The sequence below is a fragment of the Phacochoerus africanus genome, chromosome 10 (genome assembly GCF_016906955.1).
Source record: "Phacochoerus africanus isolate WHEZ1 chromosome 10, ROS_Pafr_v1, whole genome shotgun sequence".
Lineage (NCBI taxonomy): Eukaryota > Metazoa > Chordata > Mammalia > Artiodactyla > Suidae > Phacochoerus > Phacochoerus africanus.
In genome coordinates, this window is record NC_062553.1 from 40,263,720 (window position 1) to 40,284,343 (window position 20,624).

General features: G+C 43.8%; 1 protein-coding gene across 5 annotated transcripts in view; it reads right to left on the minus strand.

Moving 5' to 3' along the window:
- LNX1 (ligand of numb-protein X 1) overlaps nt 1–20,624 on the minus strand; it is a 211,069-nt gene that overhangs the window by 86,281 nt on the left and 104,164 nt on the right. Inside the window, exon 1 of one of the 5 annotated variants that reach the window (XM_047799586.1) lies at nt 18,695–19,116. The exons of the other annotated variants lie outside the window; for them this stretch is intronic. Coding sequence (XP_047655542.1) covers nt 18,695–18,786 — 92 coding nt within the window. The 5' untranslated portion in view covers nt 18,787–19,116. Of the gene's footprint in view, nt 1–18,694; nt 19,117–20,624 lie in introns of those variants that run through there. 5 annotated transcript variants of the gene reach the window in all.

The following is a 20,624-nucleotide window of genomic DNA, read 5'->3' on the forward strand; positions in this document are numbered from 1 at the left end:
TTTATAGCTGTGCACGTGCACACACAGTGAGACGTTACAAAGGACTGGGATAGAGCCACATCTCAGGCTCCATCAGTATCCTCTCACCCTGTCTCCCCATTAACTCAATTTTTTTTTGGTCTTTTGTCTTTTTAGGGCTGCACCCATGGCCTATGGAGGTCCCCAAGCCAGCAGTCGAATTGGAGGTATAGCTGCTGGCCTATGTCACAGCCACAGCAATGTGAGATCAGAGCTGTGTCTGTGACCTACACCACAGCTCATGGCAATGCCGGATCTTTAACCCATTGATCGAGGCAGGGATTGAATCCACATCCTCACAGTGGATAATAGTCGGGTTTGTTAACCAGTGATCCATGGTAAAACTCCTCAAAGTCAATTCTGTACCCAACACCAAGCTCTGCCATCAGACTCACGAGACTCAGTGATGCCTGAGCCCCTCAGAGGTGGGAAGTCCCTGGAACTTTCCTTTGCACTGCTTGCCTATCTGCTAAGAGTCCTACCAAACCACACTCTGTCACACAGCCAAGGAAGAGAAGGTCCTTGTAACTGAAAATGGAAAGAGCTTTCAATGAGTAGCACTCCTTTCTTATAAAAATACCCAATCTGGTCCATCTAGTTCCTTCTTTTCAGGTGATGATATGGGGAAGTCAGTGACACAGGTGATCTGAGACACCTGAAAAGAAGTAGTATCCATGAGGACGTGGGTTCAATCTGTGGCCTTGCTCAGCAGATTAAGGATCTGGTATTGCTGTGACTGTGGTGTAGGTTGCAGACATGGCTGGGATCTGACATTGTGGCTGTGGGTGTAGGCTGGCAGCTGCAGATATGATTCAACCCCTAGCCTGGGAACCTCCATATGCTATAGGTGTGGCCCTAAAAAAGACAAAAAAAAAAATCTAAAAATAGAGCTATCATATGTCCAGCAATTCCATCCTGGGCATATATCCAGAGAAAACTATAATTCAAAAAGATACATGCACCCCTATGTTCATAGCTATTGTGAACAGTGCTGCTAAAACATGAAAAAAAACCTAAATGTCCATCAACAGATGAATGGATAAAGAAAATGTGGTAGGTATATACAACGGAATACTATGCAGCCATAAAAAGAATTAAACAAGGCCATTATTACATCATTTATAGCAGCATGGATGGGCTTAGAGACAATCATACTAAGTGAAGCAAGTCAGACAGAGACAAATATCACATCTCTTATACGTAGAATCTAAAATATGACACAAATGAACTTATTTGTAAAACAAAGAGACTTACAGACATAAAGAGCAGAATTGCGGTTGCCAAGGGGGAAGGATGGATTGGGAGTTTGGGGATTAGCAGATGCAAACTATTACATACAGAATGGATAAACAACGAGGTCCTATTGTATAGCACAGGGAATTATATTCAATATCCTGTGATAGACGGGAATGGAAAAGATTACAAAAAAAGAGTGTATATATATATGTGTGTGTGTGTGTGTGTGTAACTGAATCACTTTGCTGTACAGCAGAAACTAACATAATATTGCAAATCAACTATACGTCAATAAAAAAACCAAACCCACAATCACAAAAACACACTCGCAAGCCCAGCACCCAGAACAGAGAGGAAGGGAGAGTGAGGAATACACAGGGGCCTCAGGATGGATGTCTAATGGCTCCTGGGACTGGGACAATATGCTATCAGCTGTATCTGCACCATTTTCTCCTCGACTGGCCACAAATCCCCTATGTTGGGTGGGACCTCATCTTCAAGCCAAAGAGCCAGGATTGGCAGCGACAGAAAAATACCTTGGGCAGCACTGTCTTTTGCTACAAGGAACAGCGCCTCCTTAAGTTATGCTGCACTGGGGCTCCTACCAACCCCAGGTAAAATGCCAGGGAGAGACACATAATTGGAGATGCGGTATGAGATCACAACCCCTGTGCTTCCTTTCTGAATAGATCAGGGTTCATCTCCGGAGACCCACCAAATGGCAGTTCAGGTCCAGTTAATCTGAGTAGGTCTTACATTTTATTTATTTTTTTGCTTTTTTAGGGCCACATCTGTAGCATATGGAAGTTCCCAGGCTAGGGGTCAAATCAGAGCTGCAGCTGCCGGCCTACACCACAGCCCCAACAACGTGGGATGTGGGTCATGTCTGTGACGCACACCACAAGCTCATGGCAGCACCAGACCCCCAACCCGCTGAACGAGGCCAGGGATTGAACCCGTACCTTCATGGATACTAGTCAGATTCATTTCCTCTGCGCCACCACAGAAACTCCAAGTCTGACATTTTAGAAAAGTCAGTCCGCTAGCTTGCTCTGCCGGATAGCTTACGCCTAGTATCATGGCATGTGTTTGGTTAAAGGCTCGTCCCCATGCAGCCTGTGTCTTTCTTGATTCATCTGTGATTCAAAAACTGTGATTGAAAGAGCTTTCAAACTCGCAGGTGTGCAGCTCCCTGGGGACATGACCCACAAGTTCACAAAGCAGGCATCATTAGCATCTAGCCCATGATTTTCACATGTCCAGGAACGGCAGAACATGAACACATTGGAAGAAGGGCCCTTTTGGGGTAGAGAGAGAGAGGGAAAAAAAAGGCAACTGCAGACCCTCAGCAGGGACAATGTGTTCTGCAACTTCTGGAACTAATCAGAGGGAGTAAAGCCAAACAGCCCATTGACACTCGTGCAGTGTCATCTGGCCAAGTCCCACAGAGCTGCCTGGTTGAAGGAGATCCAGAAAGACAACGAAATCAACTTGGTCCCACTGAAAGTGGAGTCAGTTCCAAGGGCTTAATCTGTTTCAATTTTTTTCTACTTTAAATATGGTAGATTTCCTGACTATAATCAGATCAGCCGTGTAGCCATCCTGCTCCATCAAAGGAGGTCTGGTGCTTTACAGAAACCACACAGTTAAGGGCTCCCTCTGGTATGGATGGGGCCACAAGGGCTCTGTGCCAAGTGAAGCTGCCTGAGGCTAGATCTGGATGAGGGAGTTGTCCACTGTCTCCTTCCCAGAAGGTCCCCAGCTATATTTCCTACCCTTCTGGTCATCAAGCAGAGTCTGAAGAAGTGGGGACATTATCTTACCTCCTGTCCATAAAAAGATGGATATAGATATTTTACCCATTGAGTTATGTCTGGGCTGATAAAATGCTTTTGTTCCCTAGTTCGTCCCTTTTTTTAAATTTTTTATCTTTTTGTATTTTCCAGGGCTGCACCTGTGGCAAATGGAGGTTCCCAGGCTAGGGGTCTAATCAGAGCTATAGCCACTGGCCTATGCCAGAGCCATAGCTATGCAGGATCTGAGCCACGTCTGCGACTTGTACCACAGGTCATGGCAATGCTGGATCCTTAACCCACTGATCATGGCCAGGGATCGAACCTGCAACCTCATGGTTCCTAGTCCAATTTATTAACCACTGAGCCACGACAGGAACTCTAGTTCCTCCTTTTAAAATCGCCTGTTGAAGTTCTTCTTGTGGCTCAGTGGTAATGAACCTGACTAGTATCCATGAAGATGTGGGTTCAATCCCTGGCCTCTGTCAGTGGGTTGAGGATCTGGAGTTGCTGTGAGCTAAGGTGTAGGTCACAGACTCAGCTCAGATCCCCATTGCTGTGTCTGTGGTGCAGGCTGGCAGCTGCAGCTCTAATTCCACCCCTAGCCTGGGAACTTCCATATGCCATGAGTGAGGGCCTAAAAAGACAAAAAAATAAAGAAAAATGACTTGTTTACTATTATATATAGGAATGGATAATAAACAAGTTCCTACTGTATAGCACAGGGATATGTATTCAATATCTTGAGATAAGTCATAATGAAAAAGAATATATATGTCTAACTGAGACACTTGGCTACACAGCAGAAATTAACACAACATTGTTAATCAACTATACTTCAAAAAAAATTTTGAAAAATGCCTTTAAGCATAAGATTTTAGAACTTGAGTAATATTTTAGAACTTTTGACCTTTTTTGTCGAGCAGCAGGAGCATAATCGGTGTAAGCATTCTTATATTTGCAGAGAATGAGTCAGCTCAAACTTGTTTGGTTTAACCCCTGCTCTGATCCTTTTGGAAAGTATGTGTACATAAGCCTTCAAATACCAGGACTTCAGATACCTGAAACCGATGTTATCAAAGACTGTGTTTGCTGCCTGGCTTAAGATTAAATGTGCATTCAGAGAATGATGACAACAGCTTCTCGTAAGCTGCAGGGGAGTCCACCACAGCGAGGCTGCACGCTCTTTTCCTATCAGCTCTAGTGAGTGTTAATTTCTTCTGTCCTCCCATGGGTCATCCATGACACAGGTTGAGTTGGCCGCGTGGTTAAGATGAGAAATCTGGTATCTTGAGTTACTCTAGTTCTTTTTGCTGTCTACCAATCAGTACCAAATCCAATGCCATTGAAGAAAATAAAACAACCCTGCAACTCTACTGTTCTCACAGCTCTAAGTGCCCATGGGGCTTCACTTAAAGGTACTCTGATACCAACCACCAAGTCAAGGGCCTCACCAGCTTGTAAATCTTGTGAGGAAGAAGGGTTATTGCATCAGAAACAGAGCTTTTCTGTTGGAGTCGTCACTGGCAAAGAGAAGTTACAGATTTAAGTGTCCTCGTTTATTGGGGTCAAACATTTGTCTTGAGTGAAATAAGGGCGTTGGAGTAGATTCTAAAAATAACTGGCAGGAATGCATTCTATGACTTCAGGATTCTCCAGTGGGTGGGTGGAGGTAACAACTGAGTCAGGACACAGAATAAACTTTGAGCAAAATATTCTCTAAAATCCTGTTGACTTGGCAAAGTCACATTCAAAAATAGAGGTTGGGTTGACTAAAATGATTTCTCTGAGGAAAAGAGTGAAAAATGTGTGCCAAACTATTTGCCTAGTGGAAACTTCTCTACACTTTGGGAAATGAAACTGAAGTGGTTTCTAAGAAGCTGATCAGCATATTGCATTTTTCAAAAATGTATAGTTCATAATTCTTTAATTCCAGTCTCAAACCATTTATATCAAATGGAACAAGCAGACATCTATTCAGAAATACCAGAAAGACGTTAGAAACTCTTAAGATCACCAAACAGTCCTGAATACTTAAGAACAACACGATGCCCAGACAGTGGACGCTGTTAAGCCCAACAGAGAAAAATACACATGAGTTGAAACAGAAGGACTTAGCAATAGTTTTAAAAATCTGTAAGCTCACCCCGAGTCATAAACACATAGGCCAAGAGGCCTGAAGGAACCCAGAGCAAAGTTTTTAAAAGAAGCAAACACTGAAATAAAAATGTTAACACATGAAATGCTAAACTCCCTTTAAAAAAAAACTTTCTAAGTATACATGAAAATTGGAAGAATTAAGCTCATGCAGATAGGTTTGGACAAGAAAAAAAAATAGGTACAAGAATATTTGGCAAACACACACACACATAAATCAGCTGCTCCAGGTGACAGACACCCCTGGGGAATAAAAGAATTTGACTAATATGCTTACTGAACAATGGTGCCGTAAAGATGGATAATTATTTCTGAAAAATTACCTTGCACACAGAGGGAATGTCAGAAGATTGGAAAAAGACCAACAGCATGTGATGGTGATGGAGAAAGAAAACAGAAGGAAGGTGTAGTGAAAAGTTAGTGGATGATATATGCCATTGTTGGTTTTAAAACATCATAGTATTAATATTAGGGAAGCAAAAGTTAAAAGGTTCAGAACACCAGGACTGAATGAACAAAGGACAATCTGCATTTATATGACAGTAGAGGAGTTTATCTCGAGAACTTAAACGCACTTCTTGTTAGAGTTAAGAATGGGAAGAGATGGGAGGCGGGACAGTGAGCAGAACATGCCATGTCTTGGGAAAGATGTTATTTTCACTACTCATCTGAAGATTTGAAAGCGGGGCTGAAAAGAGCCAGAAATCTCAAACAAACATGGTACTAAGCTCAGGCATGGGGAGGTGTTTCAGAAGGTATTTTAGCCATCTCCCATCACATCAGTCTCAATCAATACCCTGATGGATGACCCACGGACAGGGTGTCAGAAGATTGATGGATGACACTTGGGGGGCAGAGCCATGGAAGATGTGAGAGACAGGAGGAAGAAAAATAAATAAAATTAGGACAGACGCAGACATATCTGCAATCAGAGAGAATCCACTGAAAACCTAGGTATGAAAAGACTGGAGAAATTTAGGAAGTGACAAAATCGAGGGATGAGGAGATTAAACATGAATTCACACCAAGCAAGAAGTGGGGGTGGTATGCGAGGGAGGTCATGGGTGTTTTGAGATTCCACTGAAAACTATGTTCAGAACACGTGACCCAGAGTGAGGTTCAACAAAGCAGAAATCCTTTCCTACTGTCCCCACCAAGCCCCGCCTCCTGGTCCTGTTAAGGAATAATCCAGCAAAGGGGAAAGCGGAAGTTGCAGGAAGCTGCATTCACCCAGCCTGCCCAGTTGCTGGCTCCTTTTCCGAGGGTCTTTCTGACTCCTGCCAGGAACCCTGTGCTGTAGGACTCATCATTCCCATTTCACAGATGAGACAACAGAGGCCAAAAAAGGCCACATAAGAGACTGAGTGCTAGAAGGTACCAGGTCTAGGATTTGCAAACAGCACAGTTTGCAAAGTCCATGCTCATCTCAGCACCAGACACCCTCACGGCTCCCTCTCACTACCTTCTGGTTGTTGCTCAAATGCCACTTTCTTTATATAAGAGAGGTCTTCTTACATCAATAAGTCAGGGTAAGAAGATGCTGTTTTATTTCCATTTGATATACTAGGTCTTTGCTTGCTTACTGCATTCTCCCTGGAATATGTTTATTGTAGAATCTTCAGAGACTAGAATATCTGGACTAGACATTTCATAGGTCCTCAAATATTTGTTACCAATTATGCTCTTATAAGAATGAACACTGTATTTTTATAACCTAAATTCACACTAATTCATTTCCCAATGGCTGCCTAGTTTGAATTTTTTTTTTTTAATCACACTTAAAGCAAAACACTGAACAGAGAATACAAACATCTGAGAAGTTGGGAAAGATCTTGATGGATTTTTCCAGAATATGAATTTATATCTACAGGACAAAGCAGTCCTTTTCTGTAAAGTGCTGTTTTTATGAATAGAAATTATCTGCCTTTGTTAAATGCTAAAGAATTTGAAGGAGAATTGAATCACTAGACTCCTTTGAGGTCCCCATGCTTTGATTCAGCTTCGTCAACCATGCCAGGAAAGTAAGAGGAGATGGATGCATGTGTAAAGAAACCAAGTGAAAAGTGGAAAAGAAAAAAAAAAATCAGTTCATTGCCTTGATATATATATTTTTTTTAATTTAAGATTTTGCTTTTTATGGCTGTACCCACGGCATATGAAGTTTCCAGGCTAGGGGTCGAATTAGAGCTATAGCTGGCAGCCTACACCACAGCCACAGCAACAAGGGATCCAAGGCACGTCTGTGACCCTCACCACAGCTTGCAGCAATGCCAGATCCTTGACCCAATGAATGAGGCCAGGGATCGAACCTTCATCCTCATGGATACTAGTCAGGTTCATTTCTGCTTCGGCACAACAGGAAGTTCCGTTCAATGCTTTCTTTACTGATACCAAGTAACTCAGTGGGGGATTTAAAAGACCATAAAGAATAACAATAACAAAAATAACCCAAACTGACCACTCTTCCCGCAGAATAACCTAAGTTGTCTAGTTCTTTTGTAATTAAAGAAACAATGCCTCAGTTACAGAGAACACTTTTCTTTAGCCTCCTCTGGCCTTCCCGGTCCTGTATTTGTGCCCTGGACACCATTCCTGTCTAGTTGCCATTTGGACTTAGAAATTCTCTGAAAATGACTATAAGTGTTCGGGGGCTTTTCATGGAGAATTGGCACCTCTCGGGGCTCTAGTTATTCTTTTGTGATATTAAAAGGAATTATAATTCCTGAATCTGAGGTGATCAAAAGAGGGGTACCTCCTCAGAAGTGCCTTCCATTATCAGACATCGACACCATCACATGGGTATCTTTTTAAGGAGAAAAATAAGCAGGGAGTGAAGAAAAGATGATGGCTGGCAGAGTAGCAAAGATGGAAGCATAAAAAGACCTAACATTGGTCATGAATGCCCAGGGGCCAGGCAGGGTACCCGGGTGGCATTTGCTCTCAGTCTTGGCTGCTCCACGAGGCTAATCTTGGAAGTTGGGGCAGCTGCCCCCAAGACCTCATAAGGGGTAGGTCCAGGGTCTGTCTGGCTCTCTGGAGCTCACACTTATGACCATAAAGGGACACAATCTGCATGTCCCTGATGTCACTTCAGACCTTCCCAGGGTTTGTCTCATGGGGCAATGAGGGAGGAGGGGGCTGCTACTTTTGATGGTGTCCAGATGTTTTCCTACAAAAACTGCAGCGGCATCTTAGAGGGAAGGGCTGCTCCAGATGTATTGGGAACTGAATGCCTTTGATCCTCTTTAATCTATCATCAATTAGCTCTTGAGGCCAAAAAACATTTTTGGCTGACCACTTGAAAGAATATCTTTGGGACCACTTGTGGTCCGCCCTCTTATGCTTAATTCAATGGAAAAAATAGATGTAGAGGCTAGAAAACTCTGTCTTTGGCATAATTTTAACTGGCCAGGAAAATCTACCCAAATATTTCACCGAGAAAAAGTTTCACCTATAAAAGTCTACTTTTTGGGTTTGGAATTCATCTCAGTCCCTCAACCTGGCTCTAGTGAATCGTAAAGGTCTGGAACATCCTGAGACACAGCCCAGCAATACCATCTCCATGGCAACAAAGGGAAGTGCACTGGAAAAAAAAAAGTCCTCATCCTAGAATCAGGATGCCTGCATGGCAGGCTGGCTGGATCATCCAGGGGAGTGTCTTTAACCTCAATGAAGCTGAGTGTTCTCATCAGATGGGGATTCACTGCAGTTCTATGAGGTTCAAATGAGATCGTTTTTCTCTCACCACCATGGCTAATGTTTATACTGTGCTTATAGTGTTCTAAGTGCTTCATGGGTGTATTTAATTCTTACCCCATGAGGTAGGTACTATCATTAAGAACTGATTCAAGGATGAGGAACTTGAGGTCCAGCTGAGATGAATTAATCATCCAAGGTTACACAACTGGGTAAGTGATACACCAGAACTTGAACTCAGATCTGCGTGACTTCAGAGGCCATGGTTTTAATCACTACAAGCTGAAGCTTATAGCTGCTTCATGATTAGGCTCTGCCCTGCCTCTTGGCTGCCATCCTTTGCATATGAAATCCCTGGAATTATATGAAAATCCTTGCAATGCCATTTTCCAATATAAAGCTTTATTATTGTCAAATGGCCCCACGTTGCACTGGTAGAAAATTGATCAAGGAAGCCCCCTGATAGCCTTCTCTGAGCATGCCCAGATGTGTCGTGTACCCTCAGAGGGCACTCACTTCCTTAAAGATGATGTGTGTGTGGTCACCTGCATCATCGTATCACATCTATGCCACTGCTTTGCCCACAGCTATTAGTATATAATTTCAACAACTCTCGTTATATTGTTTCCTGAGGACACACTGAAATAATGACTGCATTGGCATCATTGCTCCCCAAACATCATGACTTGTTCTGGGTCATGGAGCTCGTTACCAGCAGGACAGGGTCATTGGGGTGAATTACTTTGCTTCAGTTTTTTTCTCCAATCAAATGGGCCGATTGGGCTGCATCATCTCCACTGACCCCTTTGGCTCTAAGAAGAAATGGTCTTGGGCCACAGATTCCACCAGCCAAGAAACATGATGGATCTGCAAATTAGGGAAGGGGGAGGTGGGTAGGAAAGAGGAAAAAGAGAAAGGACATAGGAGCTGCAGTGTCAAGGTAACAAGACAAGGAGCTGAGTGGTAAGGAATGGCTCCAGGGAGGAAACATTGGAAGCCGCCTGAAGAGAAGAACTTACACGTGGAAGTGGAATTGTGTGGGAGGTGGGGCCTCGACCACGACAGGTGGCATCGCTCCAGGTTTCACTTGGGAATGCCAGTCACCCCTTTCTCAGCTCAGGTAAGTCACTTGCCTACCTCCTCAGTGAGGGAGGAAGAAACGAGGAAAGGTATGGTTTCAACAACTCCATTTTCTTGATCTCAGCCCATCCCCATTTACCATGGATAGACTTTAGTTATTATCAAGTTTCTTTAAATCAAAGGCTCCACTCATTGTAAATGCACCACTATTTTATAGGAGTTAGAAAAAAAGGCACTGCCCATTATCTTTGTACAGTGCCATTAATAAGAGGCAACCTGCTCTCATATTAAGAGATATCTTAAACGTGATGCAATGTTCTTACAACTACTTCTATTAAAAATTTAAAAAATCCATAATTTAAGAGTTTGCTACATATAGGAGAACTGTATTAAAGGCTTTGTATAGTTGCATTCAGTATTCACAACAATCTGTGAGATAGGTGTTACTATATCCACATTTATAGGTTAGAAAAGCTCAGAGGCGCTAAGTAACTTGCCCAAGGTTGCCCAGCTGGCAGAGACTGAACAAGAACCTGAGTCAACCTGACTCCAGAGTGTGTGCCTTCAATCACCAGGTTGTCTCACTTCCAACCTTCCGGAGGTGGGCCACTTGATTACCGGCCTCAGGTGGACAAAGGGACTTATTCATGGTCCCTGGTCTCTCCCTCTCTTTCTCTTCCAGGTAGAACTGCTGTGAAGAAGTGGGGGTGGGAGGGGCTACAGATACTCCCTGGGTTTAAGGGCTTCAGGAATACTGAAGCCCGTAGCTCTGGATGTGCATGAGTTAAACACAGAGGCAGGCTTTGGAAGGGCCCTAAGAGTTCCCAGAGCTGCTCCTATAGGGAAATAGAATGAGAAATGGCAAGGCGGGGGGCACACAGACACACAGCTGGTACTTCAGTGCTCATGCAGGAAGGGAGGTAACTGCAAGACTGATGCTTTTACTTCAAGGTATGCGTGAGCCTTTCCAAGATCCTCAGCAGGGACCTAGCAAGTATGAATTCATGATTGTGTCTTTTCAAAAAAAAAAAAAAAAAAAGAGGACTCTTCAAATTCTGAATGCTTCAGGTTTCACCACTCTTGGCCCCCACTGGACCCACTCTTGATGGGGGTAGAAGAACTGAACAAAGTGGAACCCACATGGGGCATGAAAAGGAAGGGATGATGGTCAAAAAAGGGGAAAATAACTAAGAGAAGAGATGCCTTGTTCTTTGGTCCGCAAGTTTTTTTTGGCTTGTACGAGTGGGCCATTTCCTGCCTGATTCCTTCCAAGGCCAATCCCATGGACTGGCATTGGGAAATTTCTTCTGTTTAATGATGGGGTTGTGCTCTGATGCTAAGCAGCCCCAAGAGCCTGTTCCCCCATGGTGGTCTCCAAAGTGATGACACCCTGAGGAACGTGGGAGACTGTACTTGAACTCTCATGTAGAATGTCCTGATCCTTTAACAACATTTGCGTATGTCTGACAATGGATATAATGTAGTGATAGACATGTATAATGTATAATAGATAATTATGCATATGACAGGCATATGAACAAGTCTATGGATGTAGGTCTGTGATGGAAAAAGTCAAGAGAAAAAAATTAAGATTATCACCTTTCGGAGAAGATATTTATCCATTCTATTTAAATTTTCCCCCTTAAAGCTTCTGGGTGACAAGGTCCTCAAAAAACATCCACTTTGGTTAAACTTGGTTATATGCACCTGATGGTTTAGTGTTTGGGATCTTGCCTTCTTTACATTTCCCTTGACTGGATTATTATATAATTATATAATTGCTGTGTTTTTCCTTTTCAGCTACTAACCCAGTGTTTGGAATTTGCTAAAGCTGTATTCCCCAGAATTTGCCTCAAGAACCCCTTTGTTTCAATGGAGCATGGAGAGGGGTTGGGGTGAGGCTGGTAGTGAACTTGAGGTAGGGCAGCCAGTGGCAATGCGTAAATTTTATTTTGCTCTTGATTCAAACAAACTATAAAAGTTAGGAGGACACGGAAAATCTGAACTGACTGGATACTTGACACTAAAGGATTATGGTTGTTTTGGATGTGATCTTTAGTGTTAATGGTTACATTTTTTAAGAGTCTTTATCCTTTAGAGATAAATACTAAAGCATTTGCAGAGGAAGTATAAGGTTTGAGATTTGCCTCAAAACAATTCAAGAAGGATATAGATGAAAAAAGAGATGCTGAATCATTAATTATTGGAGAGGGGTACTAGGGTACATGGAGGTTCCTTATACTCTTGCATTAAGATTTCCATTACAAAAAGAAAAGAAAAATCAACAAAATATGAAACAATTAATGAGGCCTGATGTAAAACAAAAAAAATAACCACTTTGCTTTTCATCTTGACATAGTCAGGTGACCCAAAGACAGACAGACACAATTTGCCAAGCATTGAAGTGGTACCTTGAAGCCCCCAGGCTTTGCATTTTAGACCAGAAAGCAAATGGTTTGGGATGAGAGTTGCTTTTATGCTGGCAAAAGAGAACTCGCTAATTCCAAGGAGAAAAAAAGAAAGAAAAGAAAAGACCATTAAATAGGATCACTGTGCTCTTTGCACAAAGAGCCATTACAAAGCCCCATTTTGATGAGTTAAGTATAATGAATCAGGAACATGCGGCTTCAATTTCCTTCCAGATACACAAAGTTTGTAGATTTAAGGGAAAATGCCTTATTAGATATGTGCTGAGCTGCAGTGCTTCAAAAGACATTGAGAGTCACTGAACCCAGATGGATCCTGGCTTTTCTCCCCCAAACTGGACCTTATTCCTCTCCACGGGAATAGGATTTCTCCAGCTCACACCCCTTCCTCTGTAAACTCTACCTCCTTCAGTCTACATCCTAATCTGAACTCAACTTCAGATTCTCAAAACATAGGGCAAGAGAAATCCAAAGATCAGAAGATTTTTTTTTTTTCCCTTTTCAATTCTGATGAAAAGGAAACAATTTCTTTGAGACTCAACTTGGAAAGCGTTTCCTGGCAAACCCATAGAGGTCACCCTGTTGGTTTAAACTTGGAGAGTGTTGGAGTAGTTAACACAGTGCAAATGGAGTGAGGAAGAAAAGGAGGCTGAGGTAAGCCCACTGCACTCCTGTCCCTCAATCCTCTTCCTCCTCATTCATCCCAGGAAGGGCCCAACAGCAACAATCTAGACGCCTTGTGTGGATCTCCATTTAGTCCAAAGCCTTTGAAAAAGATGCTCCCCTAGGCTGTGTAGTTCATGGCCAAGTCTGGCTGAAGCCAGCAGGGAAAGGGCTGGTCTGCTGCGTGACCTTCCTCTAGCTGGAGAAGTTGGACCAGAGCCTCACGCAAAACCAAGGCAACCCATCTTCTCACTTGAAAGCCCAAGATGCCCAGCTAGGTGTGATTTAAAGCCCTTTGGCCTGTGAACCCCAGTGAAAACAGTGGGGTTTGTCAGAGGTTTGCAGCTTGATTTAAGGAAGTTCTGCTAGGGAAGTGGTGGGTGGTTGGGTTCCTTGGACTTGAGACACGTGGTGGGTGTTCTTGTGTGTCTGACTCCTGAGCCTGACCCCACTTCCCAGAAGGATGCACACAGGGCTGCCTTATAACTCCTGCTGCTCTTGGCACTTTCTAGAGACATCCCTCCACAGCCTTAAATGATTCAAGTTGCGAAACTGCAGTTGCTCATTTTAATTTCCCAAGCATAAAACTCCAGGGGGAATAAACTCTGGGTTGGAGCTACTATCTCTACAGGGGTCAGGGAAGAGAGGGTAATTTTCCTCTCCAGATACTGGCATGGACATGGTTCCTAGTGATGCCAGTTCCAAACCAAGAGTATTGGAGTATAAGCTAGAAAGAGAGCCAGCATCTTCTGACTTCCTGAGAAGCCACACAGCTATAGCAGTAGCACTGTTTTAGGGACTGTCATCCTCCAGTGACCCTTAAGACATCAAACGATATCTTATTGATAACTGCATCTCTACAACAAAGGACTATTATCTACTTTGAAGAGTAGGCTCAAACTTACTGTACACCTACTCAAAATGCATTCAGACTTTACGCCATGGGTCTGAAAACAGCATCACTGGAATATAACACAAAATGAGAAGTATTTTTAGGAACTAGAAATTTGAAAGTTTGGGGGAAATATGACAAAACCTTCAATTTTCTGTAAATGGCTTTTGAGAGTTGGGGGTGTAATATAAAAATGCATCTCACCACCCCACCAAACCCTCAGGATTTTCCCTGGGATTCTTGCTAAACAAACTGTTTAAAGAAATGTACAAAAGCTGCAGGAGATCACTGCCCAGAGCAGCTACCAGCTCAGTTATTCATGCCCGGTGCTGCTTTCTGCAAAAGCTTGCATCCTCATGAGCAGAGTCACATTTGCTTCCACAGGAACCAAACCAGGCGCTTCTTGATCACACTTCACGAGGTTTAGAATTAGCCAAGACAGGAGGTGCATGCATTACATTTAGTTCAACGTAACCCTGTGCTGTGCAGAAGCCCGGTATACAGAAATAAACCTCTCTCAAAAAGCTCTCCTAAGGACTTACCAGGCAGAAGAGATGAACAAGAAAGCTGCTGCAAACAACACACAGCAGAGGAGACCAGGAGTGGAGGGATGCTTTCCCACAGTGGAAGTCAAGTGTCGACAAGTGAGCTGGAGCTAAGGGCTCTTAAATAGGAGTGCCCATGAACTCCCAGCATCACTTGGGGAGCTTGTTAAGCATTAAAAGAGGATGGGCCCCATAAGAATCACCTGAGAAACTTGTTAAGAATGAAACTAGTTTGAGCCCTGGCCCAGGAACTTCTGCACGCCATGGGCATGGCCAAAAAAAAAAAAAAAAAATGAAAACAGGATGGGCTCCATAGGAATCACCTGGGGAACTTAAGACTGAAAATGAGGCCCCCTGCCCAAGATTTGTGTTTTAGTGAATGGATTTAGAGTCCATGCATCCGCATTTTCAAAAATCCAGTCCTTGGGTCTTACGTGGGTGGTCCTCGGAACCCATGATACTCCAAGGACTTTATCTATTTAGTCTTGTCACGCCTGGGGCTATAAAGAAGTCCAGAAAGATGAGAAAGCTGGATACATGCTCATGCCTGTGGGACTCAGAGTCTATTTTCTAAATTTGCTTTGGGGTCTAGGAAATTCAGAAAGTGAGTTTGTGGGAGTCCGGGGGTAAGGGCTTCTAAAGAAAGCATTGCCCTTGATCCTTTTGGCATGCTCTGTGTAGACCCCAAGACTTACCCATCCCCTAACCTACGGGTTGGGATACTGTTATACCAAATATTCCAGTTTTTAGGCTTCTTCTGTGGAATTCACTCTCTTCTGGGTAATGGCAACTGGTGCCAATGGAAATGTTTAAAGAAGAAACTACCCAGAGTCATAAACTGTTGGCCTTCAAGGCAAAACCAGGCAGGCAGAAGTGCTCTGCTGAACTGGACAAGGTGTTTTTGTTTTATTTTAGGTTAAACTGAATTTAGACATTATACACACATATGTATGCATATTTTCTCAGTAGTTGGCCAGAGGCTCCATCTCTTCCTGTGGTCTTATACCAGAATGATTTACCTATTTATTTACTCTATTTTTTATTTTTAAAAATTTTTTTGTCTTTTTAGGGCTGCACCTGAGACATGTGGAGGTTCCCAGGCTAGGGGTCTAATCAGAGCTGTTGCTGCCGGCTTACGCCATAGCCACAACAACGCCAGATCCGAGCCATATCTGCAACCTACACCACAGGGCACAGCAACTAGTTTTCCAGTCCAATATCCAGTTTTCCAGCTTGGTCCTGAAGGAACAGGATCCAGACTGAGAGAAACCTGGGATTGGAAAGGGAAATCCAGGAGGACTTCCATGGCTGGAAGCTCAGGGACACAGGGCAAGCATCACCCAATGTGGGGACTCCAAAGCTCAAAGGTAGTAGGAGGAATCCTGGCTTCCCAGGGCTTTACAGTGAGTCCACGGGTCCTTCGAGATCCCAGCAGCCCATGGAAGCAAGAGAAGGGACTTCATCTCACACCCCATGGCCCTGCTCCCAAGAATGCTGAGCAGACCCATCAGTGCCATTCACTGCTCTCAACTGTCTTCCAAAGCTCTGCTGACAACCACAGCCACTTCCCAACCTTCATGCCAGTGCCACCACCCCTGCCTGAAAGGCTTCTTCTGTTCATCTCTGATTCTGCCTAAATTCCTCCCTATTCAAGATCCAGCTCAAATCCCCAACTTCTCCAGAAGCTTTCCTGATCAGTTTCACCAGAAGGCACGATCTCTGCCTCCTTGCAACTGATCACTTGCTTTACTGTTTAAAGACCTGCCCCTTATACCTTGGATGACTGTTTATATTTCTTATCTGTATTAATTTTATCTTCTCAATTAGATCCTCGCCTTAAGAGTGGGTGCTGTGATTAATTTGTAACTGCCCGTATTTCTTCCAGCACCTGCTATAGTACCTGAAATGTGTCATTAATTCTCTGATTAGTCCATTATCACCAGCAGCATCAGGTAAGAGGTAATCAGGTAATTATAAGCTCCCGCTCTTATAAAGCATCCCCAGCAATTGGAATATTTCCAGAAAGTTCTGTCGAGTCAGTATGGGAACACTGTCCCAGCAATTCCCTGGCATCATGCTTCCTGGATTGCTTCACATTTGGGATAGAATGGCCTGCTTGTGTTCACTCAGTTCTTCAACAGAGAAGTTGCCTGGAAGAGCAACTTCCAGCTGGAAGTCAGCATGAAGAGCATTCCTTCAATTAGGGAATAAAATGGAAAGTCACTCAATGGAAAGGCCCCTCATTAGCCTCTGTCATGAATGGTGGACCGCAAAAGGCATGTCACTCAGAGCCTGTGAATGTGACCCTATTAGGATAAAGAGTCTTACAGATGCAATTAAGCTAAGGACCTCAAGATGAGATCATCCAGATTATCCAGGTGGGCCCTTAATCCCATGACAAGTGTCCTTGTAAGAAGAAGAAAAGGCATAGAATTGGAGAGCATATGCAGGGGGACGCCATGTGAAGACAGGCAGGGATGGCGTGATGTGGCCCCAAGCCAAGGAATGCCCGGAGCCACCAGAAGCTGGAAGAGACAAGGAAGGATTCTCCTCGAGAGACTTCACAGAGTGTGGCCCTGTTAACCCTTTAATTTCAAGCTTCTAGCCTCCAGAACCCTGAGAGAACATATTTGTGTTGTTTTAAGCCACCAAATATATGTAATTTGTTACAGCAGTCCTGGGAAACTAATATAGCAACAAAAAGGCTAGTGGGGGTAGAGGGGGGTGGCCAGGGACAGAAGCTTTGGCACTAGATTTCAGAGAAACCAACTTCAGCATCCATCAAGAGAGGAAGGGGTCTTTTCACAAGTCCAATTAATTCTGTTGTTGTATATGTTTCTAGAAAAGCCTCCCCAGTGTCATTATCACCACAGAGATGCTCCCTATGCAGACTTAAGCCAGATACTTTCTCTATGGACCTTTTCATTCAACGTGGACTGGGGTTACACTCCAGTGAGGTAGGACCAGGAAGTCCTGAAATGAACAACCTGCCTCCAAGGACCCAGGTGATTCATTCTTTTCTCTACTTCTTGAGCATTTATTGAGCATCTACTGTGCTGGACAAATTGGTTAGCCTGGCTAACTCTAATAGATGGTTATCACCACTTGTCTGAACACGTGGGGATCTCTATCGAAATCTGAGCAACCAAGCTTTTCTTGCCTGTGCTCTTTGGACTCTATTTGTTTGAGTCCCTCTTTTCATTTGCCCCCTGACTCTAATTTACACAGAAACCAACTCTTGATATTTTTACCTGTCTGGTAACTAAGGAGAACTAGATTTTTGTAAACACTCCAAAAACAACGGAGTCCCCACACAGCAGCACTTTTCTTCTGATTGCTAGAAGCTGTTCACTTCAGTCTGCAATCTTCTTTCAGAGCTTACTAACCAAAAGAGCCGGAAAAACCTCCCTGGAAAGGTTGGTAACATGAGCCGTTTGCTCCTATAAAATGGACGTAGGTCATGGAGGAAAATGTCTTTTTTTTCTAGAGATGCATGGTGAGATATTGAGAGGTGAAACATTATGAGGACTCTGATTTACTCCAAACCCCTTCTGTAAAAATTAAAATAAATGAGGCAAAGTGGCAGAATGTTAGTCATTAAATCTAGTTGATAGGAATCTGGGTGTTCATGGCGTGGTTCTTTCTGCATTCCTGTGTATAAAAATTATCAAAAATAAAAACACAATGATGGATGTATATTTTTTACACATAGGGTCATCTTGCCCCTGTACTAAGATGCTCTGTGTTTTCAGGTATGGAGGCCGATTGTCTCAAAAAGGGAGGCTATCTGCTCATAATTAGAAACGCCAGCTAGAGACAGCACATCTATGCATGCAGCCTCTGTTCTGAACTATTCTTGGGTTCTATTTATGGAAGGAAGAGAAGACACATCTATTGAAAAAAAGCAGAGTACCAAAAAAAGAGAAAGCAGTGTTGGCACAGAAGCAGGGGGAAAAAAAATGCCTTGTTGGGAAAGCACTGCCTCAGTAAGACGGTGTTTTTTTGTTAAGTCACAGGCAGCTGAGCACACTGCTCGAAATTGCTGGCAGGGTGTTTTGTCCAAGTGCATCTAGTGTGTGTGGAATTTATTCCTCTAAACAGACAAACCAGCCAAGAGGGCACTCAGGTCCCACCCCCCAACATACCGGACACACAGACACAGGCAGGCATGAGGACAGGGGGACTCACAGTTCTGAGTACAGGAAGTGCAAGTTGCCCACATTTTCAATGTAGCTGGCAGGGCTGAGCCAAGGCAGGACCAGCAACAGAAGCGCCTTCATTTTCCGATCAGGGTGCAGCTTTTTTCCCCTGGCCACCTTCTCTCTGTCAGCTGCAGGGACCCAGCCCAGCCCACCCCTTTAAACAACCCTTGCCATGTCCCCGCAATTCCGTAGATCATAGAGAATCAGACTGAGAGCCCGTAGCTGGACCCACGCTGATAAATCATGGGCTGGTGAGAGGTTTGTGCGCTCTGATTCTCAGAGGAGGAGATGTGAGCATGGAAGGAGCCACCATGGTTGGCAAGAGGGCTTAGGCTGAGAGCGAGCAGGAGGCTGATGCCTGGGGAAGGGACCTGCCCCTCCTGCAGGATGCCGACTGGTTCGCGGGAAGCAGCTGGTACGTTTACATCACTGGCCGGGAGCAGATGGGCTGGAAGCTAATCTGCGTTGGAAGAGAGCAGGAACATGGCAAGTTTGGAGCCCACCTTGTAAATAAGCAACGACTCAGAAGCTGTCCCCCAGCCTGCTGGAGGAAGACAGGTGAAATTAGCATCTTTGGAACACAGCCTGGGGAGCTGAGCTCACAGTGAGTCTGCAGGTATTGCAACACAGGAATGTTAATAAAAATCAACTCCACCTCTTACGTGTATATTTTAAATATGCACTTAAGATATTTCACCTGTCACCGTCCCGACTGCACTGACGGAGGGAAGGGAAGTGATGGCTTCCTTGCTCATTCTGAAAACTGTCCGTTTATGAGAATAGGCTGTGTCATTCTGAGACCAACAAAGAGTCTTGAGAGACAGACATAACGTTCTGTCCAAACAGTGTCTAGAGGCTCCTGATCAGTAAGGACAAAAGTCACTCCCTCCTTTCAGCTCCCCTGGGTAACTGGATGTGGCTCTGACACTAGCGGTAGGGTTCTGGGCATTTCATTGAAGTCTCAGTCATCTCATCTTTGAAATGGATCTAATAATGCCTTATTTGCCTAGTTCCGCAGAGGTTGGACCCCATCACCTCTTCTGGCTTTGAGATCTATGATTCTAGACTGTGCTACCTAAGGTAACACTAGGATGTCTTCCCATGCCTAAACTCTGGGATGCCATGGAAGTCCCAGGAATCCTCTCCTTCTAGCTCAGATTTAAGACGATTAAAATCCATTTTGCTAACCAAAGGCCTAAGTCTTAATAGAAAGGGCGGAAATTACATTAATGACCACCAAGCAATTACAGCAAACCCTATATCACAGGAAGAAGACCAGAGAAGAATCTGCAGGATGACACCAACTGCCATAAACCCTGCAGTGAGTAGGAAATTGTCAGCAGAGTTTTGCATGCACCTGAGGCAGGGCGCAAAAGACTTTAACTCACAGTAGACCCCAAGGATACACAGATTTAACTTGCACATTTAAGATCTGAGATAAGCAACCTAAGCAACCAAGATAAAACATGGCCTCTATTAATTTATAATTTTTGAGCCCTAATTTGAATTCCATTCCCTTTAAGTCTAGTATGCAAGCGTGAGTCAGAGCTGGTGAAGAAGCTCTTCCTTTTCAATAAAGGAAGTTGGATTTGGAATTCAGGTGGGCATTTCATTGAACCCTAGCTCTGCCATGAATGAGCTGTGTGCCACTGGGCAGGTTGCTTAACCTCTCTGAACTTCCGCATCCTCTCTGTCAAGGAAAGACAATAATGGTATGCTTAACTCAGTGTTGTTATGAAGGTGGAATGAGATAATTTCTGTAAGAACAAAGGACTCAATGAGTGTTAGCTATTGCTATGAACATTGTTACTGATAGCCACTAATAATAGCGGATGAGCCTAGCTGGCAACTCAGCATCTAAGAGGCTTTGCTATTCTTATCCTGGCCTTTCTTTCCTCCTTCACTATTACAGTTAC